Genomic DNA, 27,257 nt, shown 5'->3' on the forward strand with positions numbered 1-27,257 from the left:
CTGCAAATAACTTGTAATTACCCAGCAATTTCAAATGTTCAGAGTAATTTTATGTTCCTAAAAATAAATATAGCACTTAATAAAATAAAATGACATATATAAGTAAAACTTAACTTTTGGAAATCAAATTACTTTTAGCTTTCACACTTATTTCTTAATGGGCGGATTCATGGAGTGTACAACGTCCCTGTCCTGATGGATGAGCTTCTCTAACCTGAGCCATGCTCTGCAGGTCCTCCAGTTAACATGGGACTCTTGGTAGCTTATCTGATTAATACTTTTCTGGCGTGGTCTGTGTTAGGTGAATGACAATTTCTGTAGACCTTATTATGTAAATTTGCAGTTGTGTGATGGGGGTTAACTAGTGCTCTGTCAGATGTTCAAAGTTTGGGATTTTGTTTTATGAACAAACTTTAGAGTTTCTCACTGATTTCTCTGCTGTGTTTCTTGGTCTTTGTGATGCTGTTTGTTCTTTAAGAAATATCTGCAGCCTTCAGGGAGCAAAATTTATACTCAAATTACAAAGCGGTGCAAAAAAATAAAGTAAAACTATACATATTAACTTTCCAATTTGCAATTACACATCACTTTGTTTTGATATGTTACATAAAGTCCCTGAAAACTGAAATTAGTGATTGTAATGTGAAGAAATGCAAATAAGTTCATATAGCAGAAATACTAGGCAAAGCACTGTATGAACTGAGGCCACATTTTGTTTTTGAAATGTAAATTGGAGGTTTATTGTATTTTGGGAGCCCAGTAGAGGGCAGTGGTGTATAATTTGTCATCACAGTAACATCATGATGATCACAACAGGTTCACTCAAATCTACATGGCAGTCTGGGTGATGGATGAGGAAGCAGTCATTTGAATCTGCTCTGTTATTAAAGATAGTACATATAATTTCCAGTTCAGATACAACTGCAACCTGTCTGTTACACACAATCTATCATGATTTAAACATTTTGTTTGTTTTCTCACCTGTATGTCTCATGCTATCTTTTGCATATGTTTGAAGTAATTTCAGTTCTATTGTTCATACATTTGGGGTGAGAATGAAGAAAAAGATTAATTCTGTCGTTCCTTTTGAATAGAAAGAAGCTGGTCTTTCCTGCAGCTTGTCCACAGGATAAAACCATTACTCAAGCCAAAGCCCAAAAGTTCAAGGAAACAAGGTTGTTGCAGGAAAATGGCTCAGACAGACTCAGGTTTGTTTGTCCATAGATCATTGATTAAAAATCTTCTCAGGGAGGACAGAATAGCATTTAAAATAAATGGCGACGTTTTTGGCACACTTTTCTCTTTGTTTGTTTTTAATCCTTTTTATATCAAAGAGTCTGCAGGAAACATGGGATTTCTGTATTTCATATGTTGAGAAAAAGTCAATTAACTCCAAAGCAGTACACTAATAAAACTGGACATGTTATTCTACTGCACAAAACTATCAATTATACCAAATTAACATATGTTATAATATATTATTGTTTTAATTCATCTGTTATTAATTTTATAACTTTTAAAGTTTTTGATCAGTTTCTTTTTCTTTGTACATATGTAAGCTGAGAGAACAAAGGCATTTAGTAGTCAATGTACTTTGTAATGAAAGCATATAACAATGAACTTGTTTGTGTTTGAACACCATATATAGCAACAAAAGTTATGTTTTATAAAATCTCTATCACAATGCAGATGTAAATAGAAAGGAGCAAAACAAATAACTGTGATTTTAGAAAGATTGCAGCGCAACACCACAATTAACTGCGACAAAATAAAATACTTATATCAGAGAAAAATATTCAAACAAGTGATTTTAAAGCAGTCATTGAAAAACAACTACATCTGACTCTGGAGTGACGACACAGTTTATGAAATATGAAATAAATCAACCTGCAGCAAGAAAGATGATCAATATCCCTCAGCAAAGTTAATTGCAATATATCAAGACAAGGGATTTCATCAAGTGAAATGTGAATGTCATTCAAAAATAGAGGTGATTGTAGTGTAGCAGGACTAAAGATTCACTTCAACATCAGAACCGAGTGTGAGGAAACAAAGATGATTTTGAGGGGAAAAAAGCCAAGCGAATTATCTTCAGAAATAAAAACTGAGCATGATGTGGTACAGAAAGACCTGCATGTGACACAGTTACATGGAGGTTATGACAGGTGTGACAACCTCTGTGACTATCAGGCAAAAGGAAGTACAAGTGATGTAAGAATGGAGGTGATTTAAAGGGATTTGAAACAGAGCACTGTGACAAATGCAACAATGTAGCAAGCTGTGATGCAATGCAAAACATGGCATCATGAGCTATTTTACGGGGCAGCTGCAGTGTGTGGTGTAGAGGTAGAGGTGACGCCCCTTAAATTGAGGATGTTAGCTCTGATGCAGCTGTCTGGGGTTTGATTCCCATCCCTGTTCCCTTTCCTGCTGCTCAATTACTCCAACTAGTACCACAAAAAAAAAAAAAAAAAAAAACAAGAAAAAAAAACGTAAAACGGCATGTTATATTTGAGTAGATTATTTCCCTGTAAAATGTAACTATTGTGTCCTGAAAAAAGCTAGACAGGAAACTGTGATGTAACCAATAACACTTACAAAGTAGATGACTTTAATGAAGCAAGACGGGCCAAAATTTGTGAACTACTGAGTGTGATTTGATTTTGATTTTTTATTTTTTCCACTGTTTATAGCAAGAGGAGATTTTGATGAACTGACATGAAATTGTGATGCAACAGAAGCAAGTAATTCTGACATCAGACCCAAATAAAATGAAAAAGCAAATGAGACTGGGTTTAAAATAAATAAATAAATAAAACTCACATCAGTACTATAAGTCATAATGATGCAGTGATGTAAAAAGATCCCATTAGTGAGACAGGGTTATTAGATTATAGCTGTGATGTAGCTTTAGTTTTTATGGCTACAGGAAAAAATCCATTCCCTAGTAAAATACACAGTCAGATAGATGGATATCTGGTTGTGTATTGTATCAGATAAAGACAGGGTTTTAAATAAAAAACAAATTTTAATGCAGTGTTTTTAAATATAATTTGTGAACATATATATATCTTTTGATTATAAGGAATTTTGTGCCATTTCCACAGTTTTAACTTTTGACATTTATGTTTTTGTTTGTAGATTGCATTCTGAAAAACCTTTGAGGTAAGAGGATTAAACAACCTGCATGATTTTGAACCTCATGAGATACTGTGACCCAGAACTTGATGTTGAATTGTTGCTTTCTGTGTCAACATGCCCTGAGATGGCTTATCACTTGTTTAAATGTCAGAAACCTTTAACTCAGGCCTCTGTTAGATTTCAGAAGGAACACAGAGCAACTGGAGTATTATGTTTGTGCTACAGTGACTTAATTGGTCCGCCCACCATGTTCTGTCTGTGTGAAACGTGTACACTCGGTTTCTGAGGCAGGGATCCAGATTGGTTAAGACAGACAGAGCTCCGTAATTACGCTAGCCTATTCAGCAGCACTGCCTGTGCGTCAGCGCAAACGTCATGTTTGAGCTGCACGGGGAGAGACAGGACACTGAGAGGGCTCCTCACATGCTGCGGTATGCTGGGCTGGCTGCTGCTAAGGCTGCTGCTGCTGGTCACAGGCAGATGTGCTGTCATCCTCTGTCACTCAGCTGCAAGGTAACAGACTGAGGAGAAGTGGCTTCGTCCTTCGGTGGCTCGGCCGTGTTAAAGACAGATCCACTCTTATTAGAAATACAGCCAGCTGAAAGAGATGTATCGCTGCAGAGTGACTGGCATCCAGCCTCCACCCTGAGATGACATATTGATTCAAGTCCAGTAAAGCTATGAGCCACATATAATTCACACGATTGTGAAATATGACCTAATGACTTTCAAATCTGATGCTTGGTCTTGTAGTTGCCAGCTAAAAACTTGATGACTGGAAGCTAGTGCTTAGCTTTCTTTGACTCTTGTTCTCTCTTGTCTACTGTCTCATTCAAATCTCACCTGGATGTTTAAGCTCACTTAAGAGTCTGAACATGTTGCTTAACCCGAGATTTGCACGTACATTACCTTCCATTATTATTTTTTTTAGTATTCCCTCATCATGATTTGAACAATTTGACTTGTGCGGAAGAAAGAGCCTAATTTGGACAGCTTTGATTTGAACTAATTAACCGTACACAGGTTTAGAGAGGCCCAGCATGACAACCAAATGATAATAATGACAACCACAGCGTTGATGAGGACGATTATGACAATTATAGCGTCTAAATTGACAGGCTCTTAAATCTCGTTCATGCAGTGATCTCAGCGAAGTCTTCAAGGTAGAGTTTATCCATCTCTGTCATTAGCGTAAGGCCAACCAGAGCCAACCTAAGGCTCACCAAAACAAACCTGCTGCTCTGGGCTTCCTGTCCTGCAGGGAACCCCAGAGAGCGTTTGGCTTCTCAAACAGAATATTGATAATTTTCTGAATAAAACGTTATAAAAATTACAAATTCTTTAAATCCCAATTCTGCTGAAATTTGAGTATTATTACAATCTTAACAGTGACAATTCCATGTTTCTACAGTTGTATTTATGTGGTTGTGTCTGTAGAATTTCAAGCACATTGTTTTCTGCAAAGTATTCATACATAACTGGTGTTTTTGCTCTGGTCCTGGTGAGCAAAGCCAGTTTAACTTGACCCCTTCTTTCTAATTTCACTGAGCTTGCATTATAATGTTATACTGCAGTCCAGACAAAATGAAAAGTCAGTTAATTACTATTATTTATTTACTGCCATCTGTCTGTGCGTCCAACCATCTATTGTCAAGCTTATCTGAGATCTGGTTGCTGGAGTAACAGGTCCAGGTAGGGAAACGCTGACATCCCTTTTTCCTACAAACACTCTCCTACCAAATCCAAATCATCCCCAGATGTGTCCTGGCCAGTGGTTCTGCCTTTGGTTCTTCAAAAAGGAGGAGTTCAGGAGACATCTTTGTTTTATGCTTGAACAAGCCGTACTGGTTCTTTTTTATGCAGAGGAGCAGCCTCTTTATGCTCAGCTTGTTTTTAACAGTGAGTCCATCCAAACTGAAGAGGAGAGGCTCACTCCAGATCATCGTATCCAGGATCTCACTATTTCATAATCCATTAGCGGTGTGTGATACTAGGAATTTTGGTATTGATATGACTTCAGTTAGTTGATCATCATTATGATAAAATGCAGGTCAAAGGCGATTTTATGAACTAACTGCAATATAACACAGTGTAGCAGTAATTAAATAAAAAATATTTCCCATTTTACTTTCCACTACACACAATTGTTTCTTAGGATAACTGAGTCTGTTACTGTAATCTGCATGTAACCTCAGTAGGAATACTATTTCTCACACAAAAGTGTGTGAACTATTTCAGGTTTGAGGTATAAAGCTTTACATAAGTGTATATTTTTGATTTCAGTAAGATTTTTTGCAGCTGCCTGAATAGATACTAATAGTTTAATCGGTATGCTAAAATTGCAACTCTGATCACAGATTACGCTGTGAGCCAAGACAGGTGTGTGCTGTTTGCGCAGACAGTGCTGGAGTGAAGTTGCTCTTATGGGGGAAGTGAACAGACTGTGTTTGAAAGAAAGCAGACGTTTTGAAAGCAAACATAGCAAAAGTATGAAGTCCTGCTCTCAAACTGAAAATGTGAGCTCTTGATTTTTGGCATTTTAATTCCTGCATATGCACTGGCATGAGTAATTTGCTGAACATTCAGAAGAGAAACTGCAAACAAAAGCATCAGCCTCATCAATATTGACACTACCAATATCAATATTGATAGTATCGACATTTAGATTGATACGCCATTGTCTCATGTCACCCAGAAAGACAAGACCTTTACTTTTCGACTCGCCTCTTTCACCACAGCCAACTGAAGCAGGGGCCACCCTTATACAGATGAGGCTTGGATCCAACTTTCAATATCCTGTTCCATCATTTGTTAACAAGGACCCCCATCCTGAGCCAAAATCTGACCTCAAAGCAGGACGAAACAATTCACCTTTTCCTGGTTGAGACCCATGGCTTCGGACTTGAAGGGCTGCTTCATGCTCATCCACAAACTACATAAATACACTCTGAAGGTCATGGTTTGAAGACGAAAATAGAACCCCATCATCTGCAAAAAACTGAGCTAAGCTCCAAAGCAGACACAATTCTCTCAATGACCGTGTCAATGATAACAAAAAAAAACAAAAAAAAAAACAATTTTAGTGACAAGAGAGGAACTTCGACTGGGACTTGTGCTGAGAATGTGGACACAGGTCTGACTTTGGCCACACAACTACCAGAATGATGCCCAGATAGTCAGTACTCCTGGATAGAAGTATCTCCAGCGACATGAAACTGAACCTTCATCTCAAACTGTTCTGAGCAAGAAAAAGGGATTGTACTACACCAACCTTTAAATACCTGCACTGATCCCCTGCGAATGAAATAATATTATGTTAAAGTAATGTGCTGGTACTGGACCTAGATATGTTTTAGAGTTGCTGGTATGGAGCATGTTGACCCATCAGGTCATGAGAAACCTGTTTACCCACTGCTCCCAGTACCATAACTAAACAAGTGGAGGAGCCATAGTTTCTACGCTCATCAGCTCTGAAACAATCTGACTGTTTCACATTTGCATTTGTAATTCATTCATATTGTGTGATGTTTATTATTCTTTTCCTAAACTCAGTGAAAACTGTTTTCTCTTTCCAAGGCTGATGGACAGTTGGGATCCCTTGATAAATTGATCCTGTCCTCTTTCTTGAAAATTGAGACCACCTCCCTGTTCTGCCACTTCACAGGCACTTGTCATGATCTGTGTTTCTGTGTGTTTATTTTTGAGTTTTTTTCTGTGTAGTCCTGTTCCCTGTGAGTCTGTCTCTGCTCCCTTTGATTGTTTCCCAGGTGTGTCTCATTCCCTTGATTACCCCGTGTGTATTTAAACCCTGTCTTTGTCTCTCGTTGGATCCTTGTCATGTATTGCCTGTTTCCCCGTCCCATGAGATGTTCCCCGTGCTGTTCTCTGTTGCTCTGTCTTCTGGATACCATCATTAAAGTCATCATTTTCACTTACCTCCTGGGTCCGCCTGTGTCCATATCCTCACCACAACCACCGTTTATGACAGCACTAACTCTAATATTTATCTAATAACTAATGTGAAAAGCATGAGAATCAAGTGACACATTTCACAATGTGTTCAATATAATGTTGGGCTGTAAGTAAACCGTGAATGAGGATGCTAATTGCACAACATGCAAACAATCGAAGTTGGACAATTGGGATTTGTGGTAAGTTGCAAGGTAATGGATCTGTACTGGATCTCAAATCAAATTTGGCTTTGGTCCTCAAATACTGTTGGTCCAGTACAACCAAACAGTAGAGAACCTCAAGTCAAAACAGCTGTATTCAGCAATGAAATGTTCCTGCTCTGTGTCCGGACCTTCCTGAGAGCAGATCAAGAAAATCTCCTTTTTAAAAAGAGATCAATGGTGTCTCACTTTGTACATGATCTGCTTTGATGCGGGTACGCATCCTTTCCCTTCTCCCCCCCTTTCTCCTCCTTCATCTGTCCTCATCGCAGCCTTTTTCTCTGCGCGCCGCACATTTTATCCGAGCACCAAGCAAAAAGCAGCAGCAGCAGCAGCAGCAGACAATTATCCACACACAGAGAACATTGTGCCGAGGACGCTCCGGTCAGTGACATCTGAGAGAAAGAGAGAGGCAGACAGAGAGGGGGGAGAGAGAGAGCGATTCTACTTGGCACACAGCGCCCCTGTGGCAGTGAGACTTTGACTGACTGGCTGTCTGACGGAGGATTCTGGAGGACAACGCAGCTCTTCTAATCCTTTTCACACCTTTTTTTTTCTGCGTCTCGTCTGTCATCTCGGAGACCTCTGATGGTTTTCTAGCGTCTCTTCACCGCTTCTTGCCACCTCAGCATCGGATTCTGCTTCTTACCCCCGCACCTTTCTTCCCCTCTCTTCTCCTTGACTGGCCGAACCGGGGCTGATCCCAGCCAACCCGAGCCGGGCCGTGGGGGCTTTTCGGCGAGCCTTGTAGCTGAGAGTCGGGACACCCGAGATGTGCGCTTCGGGACCAGGGATCTGGGCTCTCCCCTCGGCGTGGGGAACCTCGGGCTCGTGGCAGTGCTTCTGGTGGTGGGTCGTGGCGGTCGGGGTGACTGTGGGCTCGGGGGACCCTTGGATGTCCGCGGAGGCATGCCCCTCGACTTGCTCCTGCAGCAGCACCAGGATCTCCTGCGTGGACCCGGAGCGAGGGATCAGCGCGTTCCCCGTCCTGCAGAGCGAGGCGGAGATGGAGAACATCACCGACATGTGAGTGTGGAAGCTGTCAGAACCGCATCTCCATTTGGCCTAACCTATTTCTTTTTAAAGAGCATTTAATCGCGGCTGCGCTTCCGGCAAATAAAGAAATGCTCAGCCCTCCAAACATCATCTGTTGCTGATCATTCGCACAGCAACGAGGGAGCCTGAATAGAAGGCGGATTTTTAAAAATCATTTCATTCAACGAGCCCTTAACCTCGTTCAGGACTCTTTGAAATTGTCCAGGTATGTGAGGAAGCAAGCAGCCCTTTCTATCTGCACGATTAGTGTGCAGCCTAACCTGCATTGCATAGAACACCCATTGCAACCACGGGGCGATCAATGTAGAAAAGTCTGTTAAAAACAAATCTGTGTTTGCTTTTGTGTAGTTGGCTGCGCTCTCATCAGACACCACAGTCCAAATATTAGCACAGACACTTCCCAAGATGGCTAATATGAGGAGGCTATTTGGACGAACTGAGATGAGAGAATTGATGCTGAAGGGGGGATTTGCTTAGGCAACAATTTTCTACCCAGACTGAATATTTTGCTCATTTTTGATGACTGTATTCTTTTTTTGTGCACTTCGGGATTTGCAGCATCCCTGCGTCATAACTTCGTAAATTCATACATTTTAGATAAGGAAACTTGAAGATAAGCTCTTTTTTTGGCACAGGTATAAACGGCCTTGTTGACACGCTTGGTTAGATAGAAACAATCCTTATCACCGGCCTTGGAGGCTGTTTAAATGAGCATGAGAAGCAATCATGAAGTGCTTGGCTTGAGTTTGAACCAAAAACGACCTTGCCAAAAGCCGTGGAGATGGTTTATCTTGTCTGCATTAATTGCTGAGATGTCCTGATTTTTAATTTTTTTTAATATGCCTTGAGATGTCAGTACTTGGTCAAAATTTAATGAGCTGCTAGTCCAAGTCAGGCAACTGCACTCAAATATAGTTGGTTATGAAGAGTAAATTTTGATATGTTTGTCTGTGTGTGTGTGTGTGTGTGTGTGTGTGTATATATATATATATATATATATATATATATATATATATATATATATATATATATATATATATATATATATAATGTGTTGAGTCGTAAAATTAGTTGTGCTTTTTTCCCCATCTTAAATAAATTTTACCACACAGAAAACCTCTGTAGTGTTATTGTTAGAACACTCACTTGAATTGTCTTGTCAAATCAGAACTTCTTCAAATTAAGTTTGAGAGTCATAGACATACACAGGTCAGGCAAAAGATTATGACCAACACGGAGACCCTTTACACTTCCTCTTGACGTGTTCCTCCTGTTTCTTGCACATCGCTTTGGATCAGGGCTGAACTTAGAAAGCTATGGGCCCCTGGGCTGGCGCCAGTCTTGCTGTCCGTATCCATAGGTAGCCCTGTACATTAGCAGTATGAATTGATGCATGATAGGTTTATTACGTATGTTTTTCCTAAAAAAATTACTATAACATACAAATTTTCAAATTGTTGAATATCATTCAACACACATTTGTAAAATAAATAAAAATCTTTAAGGCCCATAACAAAATTGGGATCTTGGTCTGCTGCCCTTTGAGCTCTTTCTAATTACTGCCCCAGCTTCTGATGACACAATATTCATCTCCCTTTATAGAAGAGAAAACCAGCGGCAGGTGGGAGATTAAATAGATTGGGGGAATTTCCTCAGGTATTATATCACAAAAACTAGATATTTTGTTGCCTTTATAGTCTTTGCACACCTTTTCACTTACAGTACATAATCTAATAGGTCATTTTTACACTAAAAATAAGAACAGCAAAAGCACCTCAGAGCTAAGCAGTTTCAGATAATTTTTCGTTGCTGGGGCTGATGGGAATTCAGTAGTATTTGTAAGCCTTTGTTCAATGTTTTATGTAAAATTACCCTGAGAACTTGACCCATACAGCCGGCGCTGCTGTAGCTGTTGTCTCGGTAAAATAGCGCGTTCTCGGTTCTCTCATAGTCTTTTTGTTTAGCTTGAAATATTCTCAGACATCTAATCCCAGAGCTGTAATACATGAGAAGTACTTATGCTGCTTTTCAGAATATGTTCGCTCCGTTCTTTTCATGCACACATGGGAGCTGCTCGGAAACCGTCTCCTGCTGGCCCCTCAAACACAAACAGGTCAAGTGTTTTGCTCAGATGCTGCTGAGGAAAAGAGACGATAACACATTCTGCTTCCTCACTCTGAGAAGCTACAACGATTTTCCCCTGCGTCCTGTGGATCGGCAGTGGTCCGTCAAAAAGTATATTTTAAAAAAAATAAATAAAAACATGTCCATTTATGTAGGTTTAACATGTTTATATCTTGATGACGGGTTTCTGCTTGTACTTCCCCATGCTAACAAGTTATCTTTGTGTTATGCACGCTTGTATCCCCTGACAGCTACATTGCAAACCAGAGCAGCTTCTCCTCCATTAATGACAAAGACCTGTACTACTACAAGAACCTCAGGAACCTGTGAGTCCTTTATGACTTTATTTTACATGGGAAATATTTAAGTTCAAGTGTCGTCTTCTTGTTTTAACAGACAGACGTATGAAACATATGTGCCTCATTATAATGAAAGTTTTAAAATGTTATAGCGTATAAGCTTTTTGTGTGTTTTTGTTTGTATAAGTGCTGTAGTTTCTATATCTAAACAATCAGAATAAAAAAAAACAAGAAATTAGTACCAAGTAAATTACTTCAGTGTGGAGTTGGACCTGCTGTGGCATAACTCTAAATTCACAGAAAGTTTTGGGACCTTGTGGCTCAGTGCTGGAGCAGGCGCATCTTAAGCGGCGGCTATAATACTCAACGCAGCTCTTCCCAGTTTGAATCCCAGTCCTGCGCCTTTTGGTGCAAGCTTTCCCCTTCTTTCTCTGCCATTTTCTGTACATTGTTTATTATCTTTTGAGTAATGCCACATTTTCTATCGCTAACTTACTTCTTTGATGAATGGAAACAAAATAACACCTAAATCTGCCGGGGCTTTCAATAATTTTGAGCTTATGTACATTAGTTCATTTTTATGGTATGCAGTATTTCTTTTTTCAAAGAGCATTCAGACATTAGTTGATTGCAAACAAGCTCAACTTTTATTTATTTATTTATTTTTTGCTAGTTTCATGCCTCTGGATCAGCTTTCCACTTATAGTTATTATAGCTATCATCATATTGCGCATTTAGAACAGTAAACGTGCAGCTTGGTTTCTAAAAGATTTCACTAAAGTTGTATTACAGGTCAGTAAATCAGAGTTAATGAAAAGTGAATTTGTTTTGGAGCCTGTTTTCCTTTTGGATGCATTTTGCTCATTATAAACACCCCAGCAGCTGCCCTGTAATTTGCTGAAAGGTTTTGCCTGCTGTGAATATTAATAATGTGTCGGGTTTTTAATGTTCATGAGGACTCTAATGATACTGATGTATTTGTTTGCTTTGTGTCAGTACGGTGACCAACAGCAGGCTGACATACGTATCAAAACTGGCATTTCAGAGCAACTTAAGGCTACAGTACCTGTAAGTAAAACCGTCATTTTCTTTCTTTCTATTAACATGACAAAGATTGTGCAGATAAGTTCTGTACTTTTTGTGCACTAATTCACCATTTTGTAAGACAGCATTTAAGAGGTATCATTATATAAAAATTTAATATTTGATTTGTTGTATACTGAATTTAAGGGTGATGAGAAAAGAGACTTACATACTATTACATACATTTTATATATTATTGTAATAAATAAAACCATATTTCTAATATCGTTAAATTAGTCATAAAGATAAAAAAAGATGAAAATTAGAAACATGAGCAAGATAATTAATCTACATTTGATACAAAATTACTTAAAGTATTTTGTAATTTTATTCACTGCTGCAATCTTATGGAGGCACAACTCCATTTGTATATTGTACCAAAACATAAATTGATTTGGATGTAGAAACATTTTAAAACAACCTGATGCAATACTTTTTGTTTATATTGAACTTCATTCACTGATTCTTGGCTTCGTGTGCAGGAATTTGAAAGACAACAACCTGTCGTCCCTCTCCTGGAGGATATTCAAGCACCTCAACATCTCATATCTGTGAGTTAGCAGAAACCTTCACCTTCATCATGAGATGAACTCTGATGTTAGCTGAAGTTTTGTTTTGAGTTGGGTTCATTGGCTGTCAGCCTTAAAAAAAATAATCTTAAAGCAGCTATTTTACCACTTAGATTTAGATGAGTAAATATATCAAAATACATACCAGCTGGTAGTTTCACCTCCTAGCTCCAACCATAACTCATAAAATACCCATCAGGATCAATGCCTCTGATTGTTGGAGGAGTGCTTAGCTAATATATAGCGAGTTGAAAAATACACATCCCATGCTTGCCCAAAGAAAACATTTAGAGTTACCTCACAGTGTCTGATTATGTCCCACGGTGTCTTTGAACTTCGCATAATCTTCTTAAATGAGCTGTTTTGCACTTGCAGGAAAACTGTAATTGGGTTTCTGGAAGAGAATTAGATCAGCAGGATTGATAAGGATCTCATATCTGTCTTCAGACAGAATAGCAACATCTGGAAACTGCTTTGCTCTGTCTCTCAGTAGTAACATAATGAGCTAACACATCAGTGTAAAAGCCAGAAAGAGGAATACATCGAAACCCAAATCCCACAGAGAATTGCTAAAATATAGGTCCTTCAGCCTCACATTCTTTAAAGATAAAGTTTGTTGTTTTACCAAACTTAGCTAATTATATTACCTATTTTATGTTATTCTTTAAAGCAGTCATTTACAAATCTGATAGTTTTGGGAAAAAATTTTCATCTCAGCATCTCTGTGTATGATTTCCATTAATTTCCAGTATCTGATCAATTTCAACATTAGAACACTTTTTTTTACTTCATAAAATACAGAACAAGTAATCAAATGAACCAAAAACTAATGTGTCAGCAGTTTGAGTTGCCCAACCGTCTGTCTTCTGAAAACCCAAAGTTCAGCGCTCTCTCCTTCTCTGTTACTCCTTTGTGCTGTTCCGTGCATCTCGTGCTCCAGTAAGTCATCACTGGTCTCATAGTTCCTCTGTTTCCTGAACTTTCACCTACTATCTACTTCCAACATATCAGTGATCTTTGATTGCAGTTATTTCTGATTAGAAGTACATCAAACATGATTACTGTTACTTGAGGTCTGAAAACCAAAATTTTATTTTAAGCAACTGTGATTTTCTCCATAAAACAGTGACAAATATTTTTTGTTAAAATATGACCAAAACAGTATTTCTGCCAAATTATTCTAAAATTCCACTTTTAGCCAAAAACCTATAAAAACTAACCCAGAGAAAGCTAACCTAATGCGACATATATGCTGGTATATTCAAAAACACATGTAATGTTGGGCTAAGCATCAGAAAATGAAGGTGATTTTGAGATTCATTGAGTCCTGTGATATCATTAATGCATGTGTGTGGACTGACAAGCTCTTCTAGTGTGAATAGCGTGCATGTATTGGTATCAAGCGTGTGGAATTTACAGTTTCAATAAATTAAGTCATGTCATCAATTTTCAATTTGGTTTCAAGCATTCAACATACCGAGGTTCATGAAGAGTCTGCATAGTGCAGCATGAGAATAAGTAATATTATTATCAAATCATTGCTGTGATATTTGAGACCCATTTGTGTCAGCTCTGTAGGAGTGGTGCATATTGTTAGATATACGTGGCATGTGAAAAACGCTGCACTCATGCAGGAACCTTTTTTTTTCATGACCAAAAAAACTGAAAACAAGGTCTGCCTGGCTTATCTGGTGATCAAATTGTGTTTGTATCTGGTTAGTGAGATGTAAGGTGAAGTTAGAGGTGGTGGCGTTTTTACCATACCACACAATTACCCTGATAAAGACCAAAAGTAGTCAAAATTATTTGGTTTTATCAAAATTGTTGTTTAAAACAAAGGCATTTTATTTTTAACAGAATTATTACTCTCATTATTAATGATTTATTTTATCTGTATGAAATCAAAATCTCATACGCTCATGTTCTCATATTTGAAGCCTTAGCTTGTAAAAAAGATTCTCTCTAATATTTTGAGAGAAAATGACTCAAAATATAAGTTTTATTTTAATTGAGGCTTCCAGAGATCAGAAGGTTACCATTAGCTTGCCTTTAAGTCTGCGTTGCACTCTTTTTGTTTTGCTACTCAGTCTTTGTCAGAGTTCGTCACCATGTGTGTGTTCGGATCCCTCCAGAATCCTGTCAGGGAACCCTCTACACTGCTCCTGTGAGAACATGTGGATCAAGCTGTGGTTGGGAGAGGAAGCAGACACTCAGGAGCTGCGCTGCATTGAGGATGGAGGAGCACGCAAGCCATTGTCAAGACTGATACTACCGAAATGTGGTAAGGGGACACACACACGCACACATGCACACACGCATACACATGCAGACAGAGAAGGAAAGTGGAAAAAAAAAAAAAACATCCACAAGCTGTTCAACAACTGGAGGAAACACAGTCATACTAATCGCTACCTTGATATAGATGTTTGTATGAAGTTCTGCAATTTTTAATATTTGCCTCCTCTCTGTGTTAATGTGCTGTGTTAATTGTGGTGTCGGTGAGAAGTGTTGGTGTTTAAGCACGGGCTGAGAATTGGTACTGTGAACCAAATGTGCTAAGTGTTTTGTCAGTTCACAGTGGGTGTGGAGAATGTATGAGTGAATAACAGAGCTTTGCTGTTATCACCTAAGAGAATAACTGTACAAAGAACACAATTCACACAGCGACAACAGCCTCTGCAGTAATCAGTTATCCGTATCTGCGATTGTGTGTGCATGTGTGTGTGCGTGTGTGTGTGTTATGTTTGCACAGGCTGCAAAGAAAATGCTGCCCACACTTTATTTCAATTACACAGAACTGTGCTTAGCTTGTATATTCTAATTTCACCCCCCACACACAAAAGAGCAGAGAAAGCTGCAATGTCCTACACATAAATGCCCCAAGAAATAAAAAAGAAAGCAAGCACACACACTTTAAGAGCTGATGTTTATTGCTGCTTTATTCTACTAAGATGACACCAGCACCAAACAGGTTTATGTATATCGCTATGCTGTAGGCATTTCTTGGACTTCAGTGTTGTGTATAAATTATAAATTATTTGAGATGCTCTTAAAGATCAAACTTGAAATGTTTGCTGTTTGACTTAGAAAAGACACTTTACAATAAAAAAAATGCCACAGATATCATTGAATCTCAAGTTGTTTAAAGTTTGTTGTGAAAAGGAACATCTTTAGTTTGTCCTTTACTAGCAGTGACATGTTTTCATCCAGCAGAATTTATTTCCCTCTTTTTTCCTTGAATTATCGTGCTCTCTTCATAAAGTGAAGAATCTGTCCTGTGTTTATAGCGAGCTGCATGTATATGTTGAACTGCAAGAACAATAATGTCTTTGTATATGCATTTAACTGTAAAACATTATGAACAAGGGTAGTGACACAGTTTATACTTTCTCTATTAGGAATAATTATGTTGTATAACTTGCAAATATTTTCCTAACGGAGCAGAGATTTATGCACAAGTGTGTTATGAACCTTACGCACAAGTTTTCTCCGACTGCATGGCAGACTCCTACAGACTGTTCCTTTTATGTGCTGCATAAGGGAAGGTTTATTAAGCTTGAATGTATAAATGTCAGCAGTTAATTGACACTTTATTCCTCTCTGCTTTATATACGCCGCATGAATTTTTCATGAATCTTCTTTTTTTGGACTCACTTCTGCTCATAAATAGGGTCGAATTCCAGCTTGACCTGTCTGTGGACGTCTGCATTGGACCAACTCTTGCTCTATTTTCATTTTAGCATCCCATAAGTATAAGACTAAGACTGATGCTTGATGATGATTTAGGATTTGAATTTTATGTAGCTACAATTTTTTTTTTTACATTTTTATTCTTTCCTAATAAGCATTACCTATATAATTTGTTTACGTTACAGTTGTGCAAGAAAGATAAAAAAAACAACAAATAGAAGAGACAAACCAGCCACAGAGATAAAAAAATAGTTATAATGCCAAAGTTTCCAGCAACAAAGTGAGTTCACGAGGTGAAAGTTTCAAAGAAGATTTGTAACTTGTAGTAATTTGTAGATCCAACAGTATGTTGCCCTAAGTTGAGATTTAAAAACCTGGTCTACCTAAATTTAATCACAATTAGAAACTTACCATAAGTTTTATGGTAAAACTTATGGGCATTGCAGACACAGCAGCAGTGAATGGAAGCAGCTGAAAGTCAGCCTTTTTTTACACGTAACAGAGTTTTTTTTTGTGGTTTAACATGTGGGATTTATTTATTATAGATTTAATTTGAAAGCTCGGTCTGTGGTAATCAGCAGAGATGGAATATACATCAAGAAATAAACACTGCATTTATTTACCAAAGAAACTTCCCCACAACCAACAGCCAGTGTTTCCTTCACTAACCTGCCTGCTGCCTTTAGCACAAACTGTGTTGTGTCCATACCTTGTGTAAAAAAAAAAGTTTTACAATCCTGACAAAAAAAGGATTTCGAACAACAATTTTTGGTCAGTGAAGATAAATCCATCTTCAATTGTTTATGTTCACAAAACAGTTGTCTTTTTTTGGCTGGGCTGCTCTCTGATTTTTAGGTATTTGTGCTTGGAAATACATTTGTGATTTTACTTGACTTTTAGCTGCTAGGTCTAAAAAAACAAAAGGATGCATTCGGAAAGATTATTTTCATGTTTTTGCTGACAGTGTAAACTGGACAGAAATAACCCAGGGCCATCAGGGCACTTGGAACACAAACAATAAGTTCGGTTACAGGAAGCTAACAATGTCATTGATAACTCCTATTGATCTGTCCCCTCTGCGTCCCCTCCATTAGCAGACGTTATTTTTGGCATTAGCGTAGTCACAGCAGGACCTCTGGAGAGGTGGGCAGGGGACCCCCTGTAGAGTGACATATGAGTGGGAGGACATGGAGGGGAACGAGTGCCAAATGATGCCTCAGGGCGAACTGCGACACACCAAAGAACCTCTCAGTCTGCCCAAACTGCTGGTTGTTGGGCCAATTCTGTTTCTCTTTTTCCATTTGTCTGTCTGATTCATGTGTGTCCCTGTGTCTGTGTGCTTGAGCATTTCTGACTGACACTGTGAGGGAGGCACAAAAGAGAGGAAATGCCCAGTGAAGCCCCGGGGCTGAGCTGACACTGATCTCTATCTGTTAGTGTCCACTGACTGAATACTGCCGGAGATCTGCTCGAAAAAACTTGCTGAAAAGACGACTGACCAATGCAATTTATTACAGAGAGGTGCCGTTCTGACTTACTACAGCCCTGCTCGTGTAATATAAAATCTAATCCACTGTGCGACACATAAAAAATATTAGAGTTCAAACAGCTGCAGGTGTTAAAGCCTCACACTGTCTGAAACAATAAAACTGGCACATAAAACTCATGAACTTCTCACTGCAGCATAATTTGCTTCTAACAGTCTTCTTTCAGCTGTACATGACTTACTTGCTAATCTAAAAATCTGACTTTTTAGGGTTGTTTTAAGCTTGCGAAAGTCTGCAAAATTCACCACTGCAGATTGCAAATTTGTGCATTCAGTGCCATTTAATGAATTAAACATATATCATCAATATGTACAGATTGTGTAGTCTAAGCACATTTTTGGTTTATTTTCAAAAAGTGCTTATATATATATATATATATATATATATATATATATATATATATATATATATATATATAAAGCACTTTTTGAAAATAAAAGTGCTTATTATATATATATATATATAAAAGCACTTTTTGAAAATAAAAGTGCTTATTTTATATATATATATATATATATATATATATATAAAAGCACTTTTTGAAAATAAAAGTGCTTATTTTATATATATATATATATATATATATATATATATATATATATATATATATATATATATATATATATATATATATATATATATATTCACTTACAGGAAGCTAACAATGTCATTGATAACTCATATATATATATATATATATATATATATATATATATATATATATATATGTGTGTGTGTGTGTGTGCGTGAATGAGTGCATGGTTTAGCGTTGGAGATGCAGGGCTGCATCCTTTATAGCAGATTTATTCAGGACGCAGTCCTCTGCTGTGTCTTTGTGGAAAACCGAGAGTGGCGGAGATGTCAGTGGCTAATAGCCCGGTGCGGCTTATATATGTACGTTTACAGTTAAAAAAAAATGTAGGTGAGGCTTATAGTAAGGTGCGCATTATAGTCCGGAAAATCTGGTCAGAGACTGCACAGCTGGTAGTACTGTTGCCTTGAGGACTTTCTCAAGGCAATGGATATGGATGATTTACTGGGTCATTTCTTTTTCTATATAAAATGAGTTGGCCTTTTTGTGACCGACAAAATCATGGCAAAACGTAAAAGTTGCCCAGGAGACGGTCACTGACACCCTTCATAACGAGGGTAAGACAGAAAAGGTCATCGCTAAAGAAACTGTCTTCCACAAGTTGCTGTATCTAGGGCTGAAACGATTCCTCGAATGATTCGAGTACCTCGATTACTAAAATTCCTCGAGGAAAATTTACCTGCCTCGAAGCTTCGTTAATTTATGTTTTATTAGTTAGGCACTGTGTTCCGTCCGGGACTTCATTTGCGTTGCGCGGAGCTCTCACTTCCGCCTCTGAGTTGTTGACAAAAGCTAAGTCTCAGCGGCATAAAGTCCAATCTTCAAGATTGGCGTGGGGATTTTATTGATTGATGATAATGCCCGACTTTTTATCGTTTTTGGGGAACCAATAAGCATCCTTAAAATGACTGGGGGAATGCCTGGAGTACGGCAGCATTTCTCCTCCGGGGCTGCTGGTTGAAAGCGAACGGCGGGAAGAGCGCTGAGGTGAGCGGATAGCCTGAGCAGGGCGGGCGGCTGAGTAGCTGATGCTTACCGTGTAAATGTAGCTTTACCGACGAACCGCACAATAAATTTCATATCCCGGTCTGAAGAAACGTGTGGCGGAGCGCATCGTACATGGCTGGTAGATGAGTTTCTGAGTGTGACCAGTGAAGGTGTCGTAAATATCCCGTATTGCTTCCCCCCGTGTTCGTCCCCCGGTCTAACGGTTCGTCAGTCCGCTGGTCTATTTCCTCCCCTCCACCCCATGTTCGTTCATTCGCCCTCTCCTCCCACTCCAGGCGGCATTTCCCGTATTTTCAAACCCAAAGCGTGACAGGTATGGGGCAAGGTGAGTTTAATTAATCTATTAAACTCACTGAAGATGAATAGATAAACTAAAAGCTGGATTGTAGACATTTTTATAAGCATATTTGTGAGCCTGCCTCTTTGTTATTAAATTCAATATAATTTCAGATTTTTCTATAACTTTTCTTCTGGTTAACTTAGAAAGTGAGCTATTATTGTTACAGGTTAGTTTTCTAAAATACAAAAAAGCAACTGTTAGGGATGCTCAAATATGAAAAATTGGACTGATATTGATATCTGATAGTGACACCGGTATTATGCCAGATTTACCAATATTTCATTTTATAATTTTTTTATCCGATTACTCGATTAATCGTAAGAATAATCGATAGATTACTCGATTACTAAAATATTCGTTTACAACAGCCCTAGCTGTATCCAAGCATTGGCATTATAAGTGTACAGAAAAAAAAGTGTGGTTAAAAGCCTTTCTTATTGGTATTATGTATTGTTTTTTATGTCCAAAGTTGAATTAGAGATTTTATTACTAATATAAACCTTCATTGTAAAAATTAACTGATTGTAAAAGTGCCAAACATTTACTTAATTTCTCTGTCTAATCTGTTAATTTCTGTTTTCCTCTGTGTAATTAATCTACATAATTGATTAGTTTCACTTTCTAAAACTAAATTATTAAAAACATTATTATTTTTTAATACATTTTTAACTCAATGGGACACCCATATTTCCGTACAAGTGGCATTTGTCAACATGTCCTTTTCAGAAACTGGTTTTCTTCTGGGGCCCAAGGCCTGTTGGCACCTGTAGCATTGTTTGCCTATAGCTCAGACATATATTTGGGGGGTAAAGCTTTATTAATGTGGAGCAGAAATGGAAGCAGGTTGGTTACCAGACTCGTCCACAGGCGTACTCTGTCTTCATCTGTCTGTTTTTGTGTTTGTCTGTCTCGCTGTCACTTCTTCTATTTGGCTGGAATGACTTTGACCCTCAATCATTCCTCTTTTCCTATCTTGAAACAAGGAAGAAACATGTAGACACAAGCCTTTAATGGCAGATTACCCAGAAAGGCCAGATGGCTCTGCTTAGTGTTAGCAGGCAGGAGATGATGTTCATGTGTGATTTTTTTATAAACAGAAATTTGGTGACTCACTCATTCATTTCAGTTTGTAAACCAGTTACAAACTAAAAAACGAGATTTAAAAACAAATTTCAACCAACCGAGGAGCTTAAAAGCTGGTCAGGGTTCACTTGTTATGTTGTTTCATTATGTTATTTATAGCATCAATTAAAGATAAAAGACTGCTGTTTTTTAAATACTTTTTGGGTCTCCAGACTTCCTTATAAGGTTAAGCTGTTCTTTAAGAGTAATGGCTTGTTAACAGTGACTTAGTTTATTAGTACATTCAACAGCTGAAGAGCTTATCTCGTCAAAACTCTTAGGCCAATCACCTTTATTGGACAATTAGACAATTCTGAATGAAACAAAATTAGAATGTGTCAAGAAATATAACAGTCTTTGTGCATAGCCGAAGCAGGTGAGGGTCAAGTATGGCACGCTCTGTAACATGTATTCAAAGCCAACTCCTATCTTAAATTAGCTGCCTATTTTTGAATTTTATTCAGTCCAGACTGAAAAAATGTACATATGGACATTTAAAGGAAAAAGCAGTATAGTTAGTGAGAAAGAATAATCTTTGTGACATGAGAAACCTTTCATTTTCATAGGATCATCAGTATTCTAAACAGCTGAAATGTTCTGGGCAATTTAGAAATGTTCTAATCTGCACATCTAGACTAATATTTTATGATAAACTAACTTGCCATACTGTTACAAGTGAGCAGAAGTGACTTTTTAAACATACAATTATTTCTTTCTACTTGAACATTGTTTTAGTGTTTACACATGACTTATGTCTTTTGCAAATCCGTTTTCTTATAATAGCATGAATGAATGATAAGACGGACAAAAGAAATGTCAATGTCCTAATGATGGATGAAACAAAAACAAACAAATAAAGAAGCAGATCAAACTTCCTGAGTGACTTGATGATCAGTTTTACAAGTGTCATTCTGTCGAAAAGAAATCTTTATCCCAATTCAACAAATCCCTGTCCTTTATGCTTTTTTATTTTCCTATTATCCCTCTTGGAGAGCAGCAGCTGTTTCACTGTTTAAACAAACAAATCAAACAACAAACTTACAGAGTTTAGTGCTGAATCACTTTGAGAAACCTGCTTCTGTTTGTCTGCTCCCTATGTCTGCTACTCTTAGAAATCACACTGTTTTTCTCTGATGTGTTTATTGTGACCGACCACAATAGCAACATTGGCACTCCAAGGAAAATAGGTGAAGTATTCTTTGGCAGAGGTTTCAAACGTGAATGTTTTTCCACCCGGAGTGTCCTTATATCAGTGATATATCACAGAACATGCAGAAAGTGTTAGTGTGCATATGAGCAGAGTTATTTGTCATCTTTTCCAAATGCAAGTCATTGTTTACAGATAAGAAGCCTCCTCTCTACAGCAAACTTAAAAAAAAAAAACATCTTGTAGAAAAAATGCAAGAGGGGAAAAAATGAAGTTATGAAAATAATGCAGAAATTACCTGTAATGAGTCAAAGAACAAGGTGCCGCATACTTCTACAGTTTGTACAACTAAAAGCCTTTTACCTTAATTTGTTCCCCTGAAAAAGCCTTGGTTTAAATGAATGAAAGCAGCTGGCATTAAGTTGAAGAAAGAAGGCAAAATCAAATCAGAATTTATAATGCCCCTGGCAGGTCCTGGCAAAGCTATTTATACTCCTTATGAAAAAGTAACATCTAGGCAAATAAAATACTAATTATATCAGACAAAAATATTATATGGGGTTATATTCTATCCATAAATCAATACTAATTTATTACACACAGTAGTTGTAAAGTATCTATCAGCTAAAAAAAAAAGTACAACTATGAATTTAGCTGATTCCTTCAGGTTAACTTTAACCACAGTTTGGCAGAGAAATTTTGCTCAGCACCATGCAAATCTTGAATTAGTCTCTTATAGGACAAAGAACTAGCCCCCCCATTAACTTAATGCACAATTCTGTTCGATTATAATCTCGCTTCATAAATAGTTTGAGCTTTTGACTTCAGTTTTTACAGCTCAGGCAATTTCCGGTAAGCTTCATAGCATTGAACTGGCATCACGGCCAAACGATAGCGTTTAGGTGAAGTTTAAAACTTCAACACAATCCACGCCTCCAGGAATCAATTGTTTTTCAGTAGCTGAGACCCCTCTGTATCTATGTGTTTAGTGGCATGTACTTAATTTTCCACAAATGTTAATAATGTGGTACAATGTGCAACGTGTAATTTTTGTACACCAGTAGCAGGTCATTGACCTGTTAAAACATTGACAAAGAATTTACTTGCTTTTTACAATCACTGTCCATATTAATAGGGTAAAAACGCGTTATAACTTATAATAGATCTCAAGTGAATTAATTTACAGTTTTTATATTTGTGTGCCCTAATTTGATTATTCTCCACATAATTTCCAGATGTTACAATTTGCTTTTCTTGAGTCCAAACTGAATCATCCAAAGCTTGCTTGGATGATTCAGTTACTTTTTGATAAAGTGACCCTTCAGCAATTTTAGTTTTCATGAATTGCACCTTCAAAGTGAGCTGTAGGTTTTTCTATACTGAATTGTGAAAATGATGTGGTTAGAGATGTGTCCATGTTGCTGTATTGCGCTTAATCTAACCTGCAGAGGGTTGCAGCGGCTGTAGAAAACTGATTCATTGAGAGGCTGTTAAGATATTTGAATCTGATACGCTTGCTGGCCTGCCACCAGCAAAATGACCGGTTTTTACAGCATCTCATGGTGATTGAGTGGGCTTCCCTGCAGATAAGCGGTCTGCTGACGGACAGAAGAGGTTGGACGGTTAGATCTGATAAGAAATCTTTCCAGTTTTATCTGCAGCGGCTGTCAATGCCTATTTCTCCCCTCTCCTCTCTGAGCTCCTCTTCTCCTTTCCAATAGAGTTTATATGTGGGGGACAATGGTGGCGAAGTCCTTATTGAAGCTGATTGGTCATACCCAGGTCACCTCCTGGTCAAAGCTGCAGACACACACAGAGTCACCAGTGTCTTTGCTTTGACAGAGGCTTCAGACTGTGTCCAATCAATGTAGTGCCTGGCCTGCTACAGACGTGCACTGGTAATCAGTGTAACCATCGCTGTGTTTGAACTCTGTCTCTTTGTCTTATTGTGTGATTGGGGTGAGTGTGCAATAATGAAAGCAGGAGAAACAGAGTGGGGGACAGGGAGATTGAATTTGAACTCTTTTCCCTGTGTATCTTTCTTCTTACTCTCTGCTGGGTGTATGTTTGGCTGCTCCTCCACATTCCTTGTTGAGCTTGTTTCGTGCCCTGTGTTTTAACTGGATAAACAAGAGTTGGTCAGGAATCCTAAGTTCTCTCCTCTTTGCACCTCCTTCCTCTCCTCTCTCCATCTCCATCACTGACTCTCTTTCTTTCCTGCTCTTTCTTTGCATGTAGAGGTTCCAATGGCAACCCTGACCCCATCCAAAGTGACCAAAATGGAAAAGGATAATGTTGAGCTCTTCTGTACAACATCGGGCATGCCCTCACCTGAGTTGATCTGGAACATGGCACTTGTCACAAACTATGTGGTAAGCTCTCGCGCACAACGTGCAGCAGTATGTGAGGTTACTTTAGACTGAGAATTGTTAAAGATAAACACAGGTTTAAACTTTTTTTAGCTCTCAGTTGTTTCATTTCCAAGTTACTTTTATTCGAATTTTATGTGAAAGACCAACACTAAGTACAGAATTGTAAAATTGAAAAAAAAAAAAAGTATATGTGGTGTTAAATATTAATGATAAAACATTCTAAAACTCATCAATAGTTCATATAACAACCTTTTCCTGCAAATACTGCTGCAAGTCCTTTGGGGGAATCATTATTCATCTGGAAGGGAAATTAAATTTGTGCCCATCATGTTGTATGGAAACCACAATTTTCAAGTAATGATAAAAATTCTTGCTTGGCTTTAGGTCTGAACTATAAGTGGGACATTTTAATACACATCACTGTTTGATCTAAATCACTACATTGTGTCTCTGGCTGAGAGAATTTCTGCCCTGCCTGAACGTGATGGTCTGTTGTAGTTTGAAGTCTTTTTGAGGCCCAGTATTTATCTTCACCCATAGATAAAAGAACCACCAAATGTGCCACCAGGCATCCAATTTTACCATCCATCTATTTGTAATTAATATGAAACATTGTTGAAAGCTTTGTACTATATTTACTGATGTATACTTATTAAACATTTATTCAAATTTACTGATAAACCGTACAACCCTAAACAGATTTTGTATTTTGGTCACCTTTTAAAAAACTTTACTGGGAAAAAAAAAATCTATCGACAAGCAGATGCAATTGAAACAAACTAATCACTGAATATTATTAATCAATTATATTTTTTTAAACTTGCAGATCGAAACGTCTGGCCAGATTTCGGTGCTGCGGCTCTCAAACCTGTCATCAATGGACCACAACAAGAAGATCAGCTGCATGGCTGAAAATATCGTTGGAGAGAGAGAATCCTCTTTGGTGCTGGATATACTTTGTAGGTTTACCTTCTGCCATGCTGTTTTAATTCAAGTTGGAACATAAGTGGACTTCAAAACAGAGTTAAAGGCTTTAAAGGAGTGTCTTTTAACTCTTAATCCATAACTTTGCATGTTTCACTTATTCCACTTTCAGTTTGCAACTAAAATCTATCTTCTCTTGACTATTCTCATAGTTGCACCCCAAATCACAAAACTGAGTGACGCCATTGCAGACCATCACTGGTGCATACCCTTCAGTGTAGCAGGTGTGTAAGACAATCAAATAAAACCCATTTGCTACTATTTAAATATACTTTGAATATAGTTTCCTTGTGAATTCCCTAATCTTAAACTAGCCATTTGCACAAATTTCATTCTGTTTTCAGCAAACCCAGAACCACGTATCAAGTGGTACCGGGACAATGTGGAAGTGACAGAGGGGGAGTACATCATGACAATGATCCACGACATCACAGAGAGAGAATACCACGGCTGCCTCCAGCTGGACAATCCCACACACATCAACAACGGGCTCTATCGCCTAGAGGTTCAAAATAAATATGGCTCAGATGAAAAGGAGATCACAGCTCACTTTATGCGCAGGCCAGATGATGGTGAGGAGCAATACTGGAACTTATTCTCTCTGGTCAGGGGTGCCTGCAGTTTTTTAGAGGGTGTGCACAAAACCATCACTGTACCTGATCCACACGAACACAACCACATCCTCAACATGTGTTGTGTGTGTGGTGTAAAAAACCAGCACAAACCTAACCCAAACAAATATAGGGCACATTCGCGCGATGCGCTTGGCACATAGAAACACAATGTTTCACAACGTGCCGGATGATGTGTCCTGACTCCCAACCCTGACCCATTGATATGCAATGTATGTTGTTGAACTGACCAACACAGAAATGCCATATGAACGCAACGTGCATGGCCCACAAAAACAGAAGTCGTCATCCACACAATGCGACACACACACACACACACACAGCTTACTGATATTTACAATCACCTTAATTAATAAAAACAGGAAAGTAAAGCCTGTCCTCGTACTGCACAAGTCGAGGAGGATAGAGATTCTCAGGTTCAGTTGGATTGTCTGAGATATCCAGAGGAAGAGGTGAAACAGCAATCTGTAATTTATACTCTTTTTGGCAAACAATCCGACTACAGTCTGTTTAAAAGCCTACTTACTAATTTTTAGCTAGCTTCAATACACAGTCACATTTAGTCAAACCACCAAATAAATAAAAGTAAACTAACCAATAAAATTTAGGTTTAGGCCCATCCCCAAAGACGCACAGGATGTTTTGACACAAAAAGACCATTTTTAATTTTGTTAATAGTGAAGGTGAAATATAATCGAAAGTCAAATAACTATAAGAATATTCCTATGAAACTTACAAGGTACACACAGTGCATACAGCCATAACGCTGCAGGCTCTCCTGTCTCTTGTTCCATTAATTTTGACTGGCTAACAGAACAAATGTGTAATTTAACCACAAAGAGATAAAGCTTGTGTGTGTTGCAGAAATGAAAATGTTTTACTTAATGTGTTTTTTCTTTGATCTCCCAATTTGTAGACAATGAACCTTCCTACTATGGTGAGTAAAATGTTCCCTTTCAGTCTGTCCACTCAGTACAACACATGAGTGTGGGATATCATCTTGTATATCCTGACAAGTAACAGGTCCCACCTGCTCTATATATTTGTCTGTGATCACCACCATTACTCAGTTCTTATGCTCTTCACCTTGCTGAGGACACTTCTTGGATTCAGGCTACCTGGCTGCTGCTGGTGAGTTCGGCGTTTTTGTGAGGAGTTAACTACTTCTGCGAGCGAAGCGCTGATTTCAATATTCCGGTCCGGCTTTGTGGTTAAGAATGAGCACAAAACCAACACAAGTAAAGCCTTCAATTTGTCCCTGTCCTTAGGAGTGCAGCTTCTTTCTTAATGACAAGGACAAGATGAAGCCTTTCCCATTTGTCTGGGGATTGTTCACACTCTAAGAGCATTGATGGAGCTTGAAGCATTTACATTCCAAT

General features: G+C 38.2%; 1 protein-coding gene across 1 annotated transcript; it reads left to right on the forward strand.

Annotated features, from left to right (window-relative positions):
* The first annotated feature begins 7,621 nt into the window (after positions 1 to 7,621).
* On the forward strand, positions 7,622 to 26,920 carry ntrk2a (neurotrophic tyrosine kinase, receptor, type 2a). The gene is made up of 10 exons (XM_088008820.1): positions 7,622 to 8,339; positions 10,745 to 10,819; positions 11,789 to 11,860; positions 12,358 to 12,426; positions 14,577 to 14,725; positions 24,129 to 24,262; positions 25,089 to 25,221; positions 25,399 to 25,470; positions 25,591 to 25,818; positions 26,795 to 26,920. The coding sequence occupies exons 1-10, from the start codon at positions 8,086 to 8,088 to the stop codon at positions 26,821 to 26,823; spliced, it is 1,215 nt and encodes a 404-aa protein (XP_087864946.1). The 5' UTR covers positions 7,622 to 8,085; the 3' UTR covers positions 26,824 to 26,920.
* Positions 26,921 to 27,257: the final 337 nt, after the last annotated feature.

The sequence above is a fragment of the Poecilia mexicana genome, unplaced genomic scaffold (assembly GCF_051168715.1).
Source record: "Poecilia mexicana isolate PSO_F unplaced genomic scaffold, ASM5116871v1 scaffold_9, whole genome shotgun sequence".
Taxonomy (NCBI): Eukaryota; Metazoa; Chordata; class Actinopteri; order Cyprinodontiformes; family Poeciliidae; genus Poecilia; species Poecilia mexicana.

Coding starts and splice junctions, on each gene's coding strand:
- ntrk2a (XM_088008820.1), top strand. CDS start 8,086: ATGTGCGCTTCGGGACCAGGGATCTGGGCTCTCCCCTCGGCGTGGGGA. Junction 10,820..11,788: donor TACAAGAACCTCAGGAACCT/GTGAGTCCTTTA, acceptor GCTTTGTGTCAG/TACGGTGACCAACAGCAGGC. Junction 25,222..25,398: donor TTTGGTGCTGGATATACTTT/GTAGGTTTACCT, acceptor CTATTCTCATAG/TTGCACCCCAAATCACAAAA.